Genomic DNA, 9,369 nt, shown 5'->3' with positions numbered 1-9,369 from the left:
ACGTGAAAAAAATATTTTCGTCCATTTCCAATTTTTTTCATTGATGGCTTAGAGAAAAAGTTGCCATTACTTTCATTATCTAAAAATTGTAACAAGTAAATTAAGAGCTGCAATTCCATAAATCAATTATATTGTTTACTAACAATTGCGTCTGATTCCTATTGATCCTCTTATTATTGCGATTTCGTTCTCAAGGAGTCAAACCACTCCTTATTATATTCCAATTTAACACTAAATTGGTTACACAAATTTCGTACATAACAGTTCTTATAAATATATAGTCTTTGATTGCAGAGAACAAGAAATATATTGTCTCGAAAAGATTTTATTTTTAAACGAGCGAGGCAATAATTTACGCGTTAAATTGTTTTTGACATCTCCAGCTGCGTGGTACAAATAGGTCCAAATAATAATTAGAAAGAGGCGGACAGTTGTGCCGGGCGTAGAACTCCATCGCATATAAACTGAACATAATGCCGTTGCCAACACTCCAGGTCAGCCACATGAAGACGTTGCTGGTGATGATTTTGCGGACGTAGAACATGGCGAAACCTATGACTCCGAATAACATGAACATCACAGGATAGAAGAAGCCAAATCCGAATGCAAGTATATACTCGTGAACAATGGCGGAAACAAGGAATACGGCAATAGCTGACAGCATTCGATTGCGTGGCACCAAGATCTCGTACATGTCCTTGTAGATATAAGTGTACAACCAATCATGCACCACCACATTCCATTTGCGGTAGTAAGTATGGTAAGTCGTGCTGTTCCACCAGTCCTGTAATACAAGCAACACAATGGATCTGTTCTTTTTAGTTAAGCTTTTTGCACGTTTCAGCTTTCTTCTTTTTCCTCCACATTAGAGAGAAAACGAGAAAGGACAGAAATTCAAAAAGATAATAAAGGCCTAAACATTCATGAAGCTATAAATTACAAAAATCGACATCCAGAAATGATTTTTATAAAAATTGACTTGATTTTTATAAAAATCAACAAAAACTTAAAATGACTTTATTCTGATACTTAAAGTCAATGAACAGTCAAATTTTGTAATAAAAAAATCATAGTTTTGATTTTTTTTTGACTTGAATGTCATTTTGACTTTTTTTTTATGTGTTCCTTGAGAAATTGCCATGCAAAGTTTTAAGATCAATTCTGGAGGTTGAAAACATAGCTTCAAAACTGAGATACTTATATAATTACAAGTATCTCATTTCATAGTTTTGCAGAAACTTAAAATTGTTATGTTTATAGACGCTACCACATATATTCAAATTATCATATATTGAAGGTATCAATATATACGATATATTACGTAAAGATATTTACATCCTACGTACAATTTTTGCAAAATTATTCAGTGAGCTACCTTATAAAAATAATATAATACATCGGATATACGAGTATAAGAAGGTACAAGGTTTACAGGGTAAAATACTGAAGACGCGCTTTACCTTGTAAAACAATCGGTCGGCGAACTGCAGCATTTCCGCCCAAGCATTTAACCACGCGTGTAGCAGGAGATATTGTCCGGTGATGAAGTAGAGAATGCCAGGAATACTACACTCGATGATATTCTTGACGAACCATTTCCGTTCCAAATGTTGTGTTTCATATACGTGATAGACCGGTAATACAAGACGTTCCAGAATAAAGGCAAGATAGAAAATTGCTAGGCCGACTTCAGCGAAATTTCGAATTACCACCATCCACCTGATTCTTTTGGTCCTAAGAAAATCAATCGTTGCGTATCTATCACAAAAATCTATATGTCGTGTATGATGAAATGCGGAAACAAATGGTCAGACACACACACACACACGCGCGCGCGCGCGCGCGCGCGCCTCTTGCATCGGCATTCATTGGGTCACAATTCATTGGGTCAAATATCGCGTGCATATACAAAGGATCGTCGTCGCCTATAATCCTGGCGACGAGTATCGCGCTTGTCATATTCGTCGCCGTCGATCCGCGATCTCTCTGATCCATCGATTACTAATCAGAAGCCAGATCGGGGTAGTTCGGGGATGACGATCGAGAGTAGTCTGTCAGTCGATCACGGAGTCTAAGAGAGTACACGTTGAATAAGCGATTGCGAGTCAAGGCATCGTCCTCAGGCGTTCTTGCGAGTGTTCAGATCGAGCATGAATTAAGGCATCTGCCTCTTATCGTGTCACGCGTCTGCACCCGCGATTCAGGGCAACAGCCCCAAAGCGTTCCCCGTACCTCGACTCAGGGCATCAGTCCTTAGGTGTCGTTGAAGGCGGGTTTACTTTAACTGCGAGCCCAAGAAGTGAAAATTTATACTATACATAGTGAACAATAAACTATACGAAGAGACAATGTAAATTGTAATGTTATTTGCACTGAACTACGGAACATTTGGTATCTCCTGCGAGGTCTTCACACTCACGGATGCAACATCAGAGGATACAGGTTTTTAGGATTCAGTTTCTGGGAAGCAAATGATGGCCGTATACGATTCATTCCGAATCTGCGAAATTACCAGAATAATTACGTTCGCGTAATTTTACACCTATACGGGTCTTGAGGATTAACGTGAGTCATTCGATCTCACTTCGACGCAAAAATGGCCGATAGAATCAACTTTCTATTATAAAATCGAATCTCTTTAAAATCCCAGATAATTAATTTATCGAACCTCCTCGACAAGGGTGATTTTAATAACGCCGCGTTAAAATTACGAATCACGCGTTTAACAGACTTATATAATGCATTCGAAGAGCATAACGACGAGCTCGCCATAGCGAATCCGAATGACGCTCATCAGGATGAATCCGCTAACATTTAAGAACGATTCTATGCTCTCGCGGGTAAAATCGAAGATATTCTAAACCCAGCAAATACATCGGATGCCGGCATGTCGAGTATCGAGACGCAATCTGGTAACAACACGAGAGCGACAATTGTGAAAATCCGGCGAATCAAATTGCCTGAGGCGTCTCTGTCCACGTTTGATTGCAAATTGGTGGAAAATTGGTTGTTATTTAAAAACGTGTTTCGTAACATGATAGGATCGCGGACCATCTGACCATTTATTTCCGCATTTCGTCGTACATAAATTTTTGATACGCAACAATCGTACTCAAATAAATCTTCTTCTAAAGTCTTTTAGATCAATTTAATATCGCTGCAACATGATAATAATATAAAATTATCTCATAAATATTTTTTATGATGAATTTGAAATATTGAGCTATAATCATCGAATTGCATTATTAAAGATTAGGACATTTTGTTTGTACATTTCATAAACAGTCTTTAGCATTATTTCTAATATCTTTTAAGCCATATCAATTCATTGTTGCCTAATAACAAGTTAAACTTTACAATTAATACATATGTGTATAATTATACATATAATTATAATTATATATATGTATAATTATTTCTATAATAAAAAGAATGGACAGGCTCCAAAGAATAAATCAAATAATTGTTATGCTTATGTGTGAGCCAAACATTGGGTATTTACATGTAAAGAATTTATTCGATTAATATATATAATGTGACAATAAATTTATTATTGCATAATAATTATTTAAATCTGTCCATAAATTGATACCTTTTAACACAGGATGTCGATGCGTAATAAGATTTATTAGTACCTTGTACATACGTTTCGATCCAGCTTCGGATTCTTTTCAATGCAAATTGAAAGAACTCATTGAGTTTCCCGACGCAGTGTATAAATATAATCGATATCTCATTGTTAACATAATTATAAAAAATAAAGTGTTGACAAAAAATAATAATTTAAAGTCGTGAACAATACTACTACACTACAATACTAATGAAAAACTTACATGATATTCGTTAAGTTTATAAAATATACGTGTCATCTATATAGACGTTACGATCTAAACAATGCTAAGCTAAAAGTACAAATCACCAGTTATACCATAAATAACAGAGATATTGAAGAGAGGAAAACTTAGTTATTTTCAAATAAAAAGTCATATGCTTCGTTTAATTAATCCGTGTCTGATTGTATGTTTAAACTATTTTTCTGTTTGCGGATGAAGATCATTTTTGATATAAGTCTTTTATTTAATATTTTTTCTTGATCTAATATCTTACATTGTGCCAGTCAAAATCGTGTGCTTTTTCTAGTCGATAGATTAGATATTCATATCGTTTTGTGATAACTTTAGTGAACTTTGATCTGTATTTCGATATGATTTCTATGTTTACTAATTCTGGTTTTGAGAGTCTTTTTTGTTTGAGTCACATATGATGCGTCATATGTCCTAGCATTCAATTTTATAAACTACGTCAGTATACATTATATGTGAAAGTTTGTCTTTCTGTATTCTAATGTAGTTATTTAATTTGTTGATACTTTTGTATGCAAGGACGTGGATCAAACAGGAAGGACCCTCAAAACTCAGAATTAGTGCAAAATTAGCACATAGAAATCATATCAATTGAAATACAGATCAAAGATCAGTTATTACAGACCATCGACTAGAACAAGCACACAATTTTGACTGGGACAATGTTAAGACAGTAGTTGCTTTTCACACAAGTGAAACTGAGTCTGAAGTGATTTGAGTACTTCATACTCAGATTAATGACATCATTATTTGCTTAGTTTGATAAACAGTTATTACATGACAACACAAGTTTGAACCTCATTTTTAAAGTGATTTTACGAGACTTACTAAAGCAAACGATCTCAATCTTGTGCAGATTATAGACAAAAATTCAATTAAATCTCATTTGTGAGAATGTAAAAGGAACGCGCATTCAATTGAGTTATAATGTCACAAGTGAGAATTATCTGAGAATCGGTGGAAAGCAACTATTAGATCAAGAAACAATATTAAACAAAAGACTCATATTAGAAATGATTTTCATCCGTAAACAGAAAAATAGTTTAAACATATAATTAGACACGGATTCATTAAATGAAGTATATGACTTTTTATTTGTGAAAATAACTAAGTTTTTCCTCTCTCCAATATCTCTGTTTTTTGTGGTTTAATTCGTGATTTGTACTTTAGTTTAGTATCGTTTAGATGTATCGTAACGGCCGTACAGATGTATATTTTATAAGCTTAATAAATATTATGTAAGTTTTTCAAATTAATAGTCACGACTTTAATGTATTAGATTATTATTTATTGTCAACTTTTCGTTTTTCTTATTTTTCTACTTTTTGTTTTTTTATTTCAACTTTTTAATTATGTTAACAATGAGATATCGATTATATTTATACAGTGCGTCGGGAAACTCAATGAGTTCGTTCAATTTGCATTGAAAAAGATCCGAAGCTGGATCAAAACGTATATATAAGACATATATAAGGCACTAATAAATTTTATTACGCATCAACATCCTTTGGCTCTAAAAGGCATCAACTTATGAATTGATCCATTTGTAATGAGCCTAATTACAACTAATATTTAATTCATATAATAATTATTTGATATAATTATTTCGCACAATTAAAAGCTCACAATTGTTATCAAAGAGATTGTGAAATATTGTTACCTGGGATATTCGTCGCGGTATACAAGAGTTGGTGCGAACAGGAAATATAGATATTGCGAGAATGTGGGGCCACTCGGTCGTGGAATTTCGCTGTGAGGTTTATACGACAAAAATCTGGGTGCCGCGCTTCTGACGAAGGCGTGAGTCTTCATCATCATGCGTATCTAAAAAAGCAAATATCTTTTAGAGTGAAAAAAATTTTAGCATTTCTAGCAATAATAAATTTATACAGCATTTATAAATTTATATAGCATTAATAAATTCTAGCAATAATAAACTTCATGATTAATGGCTTTTATTAATTCGCGAATCGGAAGAAAATTTTTTTATTAATTTGCATTATTGAAAGTGTGCTGCATGCCAAAAAATTCATTCGTTTACTTTAATGCATAATTTGCAAAACTTTTCAAATTATTATCATAATTTAAGATACTATAAGGGTAGATTTTTAAAGATGCATACTTGTTCCATAATAACAATTAAACTGCAACCTATGGAGAGATTCGCGTTGAGCATTGTCTTAATAGGAAAAATGATAAAAAGAATTAGATACGATATAAATATTGATAGCCAGGTGTAATCCCACAATTTTAGAATGGAAGCTGCAAAAAGAAAAGACATACTTAAGTAACTTAAATTAAATTTTAATTAATATTATTTAATATAAATTGATTTAATTTATTGATATTTTCAAATATTTTTTTACAATTACTTTGATTATTTAATTTCCCATTATTTCTTATTATAATTTTAACTTAATTAATTGATTATTTTACATCACAAAAAAGATTATTTTAAAAAATTCAGATTTTATATATTTATTTCAAATTGCTCTTTAATTCAAACGATTTACTTTCGATTTTGAATTTCTCAATTAATTTAACTTTCTTAACGTTTAAATTAAGCATATTTATCTTAGTTTAAATTGAAGAGATTGTTACATTTTGGCAAGAATCGAAGTCGTTGGTGCGCCCAAAGGGTGAAAGCCATGTAGACACTAAGTGTCGAGGTTTGCATGAATGACCAAATGTAGATGCACGTTGAAAACTTTGCGAAACCAATCCATAACGTATTAGTACCAACGTGGAACCTTAATTATCATTAAAAAAGAAAAATTAGGTGATTAGAATTAAAGTCGTGTATATTGATAAGAGATCAATATATTTGTACAAACGAAAAATATTTAAGATCTAATCGATTAATTCGATAATTAATTCATTAATCAAGTTTTTGTATTTTTCAACGGAATTTTCACTACACTTGCAACAGATAAATCTTGTCGTCTTTTGTTACAAGTAATTTTCCAGGCGCAATAAATTGTACCGTTTACTTCTCAACCACGATAACTCGTGCAGAAATGAGAAATGTACAATTTTGATTAATGAGTCTGTATAAAATTACGATCTGCGTTACATCGCAAAATATCTTTTAAAAATTTGATAATACAATTTGACTGTAAGATTTAATAGATATTTAAAAATTAAAAAAAATTAAATTTGAAATTTTTTACTAAAGATATCTAGTTAATTGTTAACAAAAAATGTTAAAAAAAGGTTTTGTTTCAAATATTTCAAATGTATATTTTACGGAATGATATTTGATTTTCCGCAAAATCGATGATTCAGCGAGAAACAAATTATGTCATCCGTTGCGAACTTACGTTCCGGATTCCATGATATCGGATACGATGGTGTTGAAAAATAGGAGTATGAGAGTCACCATGAACAGATTGTAAACTGTGCGAATGTGCGGGATCTCGAAGAGATCGGTGAGCAATGAGTTTCTTTCGAGGAACTCCTTATTCGGTAGTGCACCTTCTTTGCTGGATTCTCTGGAGGCATTACAGATATGCTATTGTAAATTATACATTTCATTGATTACATTTGCAATTTTTGATTGCAATTTTTCTATAAAGCCTGTACATTCTTATGTTAATAGACGAAAAGGAACATGCTTGCAACGCAATGTTAATGCATAATAATTATGAAATACTGTGGCAACTGCGTGAAATGCGCAGTCAGGAATTTTTTTAAATTCCTTTATTTATTATCTGCATTCTAGAATGTCAATTTTAAGTAACCATATTATTTTAAATTTTCTTAGAACTCTTAGTTTTATAATTATATTGTAGGTATAATTATGTCATACTTTATTGTCATACTTTATAATATTTTTGATATAACGTAAAGTATAACAGTGAAAGTATTGAACACAATAAAGTTTTATTTTATTTTTTATTTGGACTTTATAGTACTATTATTAAAAAAATATATATTTAATCAACAATATTGTTATTTCTCACACACGTTGATATATTTTTTTAAAATTATTATATTTATATATATTCTCAAACATTTTTTAATCTATCTACCCTATCTTTAGCCTATATTTTTGCAAGTATTTTTTGTTCAAAGCTTTCTTTCTTTTTTTATTATTTCTCACCTTTTATCACGGTATTTATCCGTACTGTACAAGAGTTCCCCATTCTTTACCAAAGGTACTTCTAGCTTCTGCAGAACCTCGGACATCATGTCATTAAAGCGTTTGTTAACGTGCCCCAAAACATCCTCTCTTATTTCCTGCGAGGAAATACTCCTTACAACAAACAAACAATATGCTAGAGAGGTACGTTATCTCTCACGAAACGGTATCTTATCGGTTTAATCTTTGATTCTTTAAATGTGCTCTTGGGTATTATTGTACCTTTTTTTCTAGCACAAACGATATTTGATCGATAAACTTAATAAAACTACTTTAATTCACATTACATTAAGTTCAATCACGGATTAAGTCGAAGTTGACAGTATATTATTTCGCACCTGTATTCTTTTTCGCAATACATCGGCGGTCGTCTCACGTAAAACATCCGTAAACGCATTTCGGTTGGCTACTGAAAAGAGAAAATATAATTACAGGCACGTATATAGATAAAGGAAGCAGATAATAGATATCGGCGATAAATAATTAGCGCAAGAATATGTTTATATTTATCGATTAAGTTCATGTTGAGTAAATTTTTGTGAATGGGGCGTTTACTTGTTCCATTATAGAACCAAATTTATCAATCTTCTAATTAAAGATTATGATAACAATATTATTTGAAATAAAATTTAACTTTCGACCATTACTTTTAAGTTAATTGTTTGTTTTGTTATGTTTTAATTTATATCTTTGTTTGTTGATTAATTTTTAAGTTACAATACAAAGATAAAACTTATTTTGTGCTATTATAATAATAATTATTCTGTCTGTTTATTATTGTCATAATAAATATAATAAAAATAATAAAATATAAATTTATATAAAAGAATGTTTATTTATTTTTAACAATTATTTTGAAGTTTTATTATCATTTCGAATTTAAGATTTTCGAGAAAAATACAAATTTATTATTTATTTTATTTAACTAGGTTTTTAAATTAAGGACTAGAGAAATCTTTGAAAGTTAATAGTAACCCTCTCTATCGGCAATGTGAGTTTTTTCTACTCTTTGAGGTCCTTTCCTAGATAACAAAAAGTGTCAAATCGGGCCATAAAATGTTTTGTGCGTCTAAAAGACGACTTAAAGACATCTTATGTCACAATTTTAGACTTTGTGTTGTTTGGGTTATAATTAAGTAATTTAGAGAAGATGTTTTCTAAGAATTTTTGAGATTGTTGAATTTGATTTTAATTTCAAACTTTTAAAATTCAAATTTCAAAGAAATAATCTAAGTATCATGAAACTTTTAGAAGACTTGTTATTGCTGAGTTTAAATATAATCTGAAAATATCAAAATTTAAAAAGGTACTTAACCTTTGAGTAGGTAGGTGGATTTGGAAACGCAAATAAATAGTTGGGATACT

General features: G+C 31.2%; 1 protein-coding gene across 2 annotated transcripts in view; it reads right to left on the bottom strand.

The window, feature by feature from the left end:
• Positions 1 to 9,369, bottom strand: part of LOC108754911 (sterol O-acyltransferase 1-like) — a 17,561-nt gene continuing 8,192 nt past the window's right edge. The window contains exons 2-9 of one of the 2 annotated variants that reach the window (XM_018497577.1): positions 8,343 to 8,413; positions 7,966 to 8,102; positions 7,184 to 7,354; positions 6,465 to 6,613; positions 5,986 to 6,125; positions 5,524 to 5,687; positions 1,461 to 1,734; positions 1 to 784 (exon numbers count right to left, since the gene is read on the bottom strand). In XM_018497577.1, the coding sequence (XP_018353079.1) occupies positions 353 to 784; positions 1,461 to 1,734; positions 5,524 to 5,687; positions 5,986 to 6,125; positions 6,465 to 6,613; positions 7,184 to 7,354; positions 7,966 to 8,102; positions 8,343 to 8,413 (1,538 nt within the window). In that variant the 3' untranslated portion in view covers positions 1 to 352. Of the gene's footprint in view, positions 785 to 1,460; positions 1,735 to 5,523; positions 5,688 to 5,985; positions 6,126 to 6,464; positions 6,614 to 7,183; positions 7,355 to 7,965; positions 8,119 to 8,342; positions 8,414 to 9,369 lie in introns of both variants that reach the window. The other variant, XM_018497578.1, reaches the window with a different exon arrangement.

The sequence above is a fragment of the Trachymyrmex septentrionalis genome, unplaced genomic scaffold (assembly GCF_001594115.1).
Source record: "Trachymyrmex septentrionalis isolate Tsep2-gDNA-1 unplaced genomic scaffold, Tsep1.0 scaffold82, whole genome shotgun sequence".
Taxonomy (NCBI): domain Eukaryota; kingdom Metazoa; phylum Arthropoda; class Insecta; order Hymenoptera; family Formicidae; genus Trachymyrmex; species Trachymyrmex septentrionalis.
This window is presented reverse-complemented; position numbering and strand designations above follow the sequence as displayed.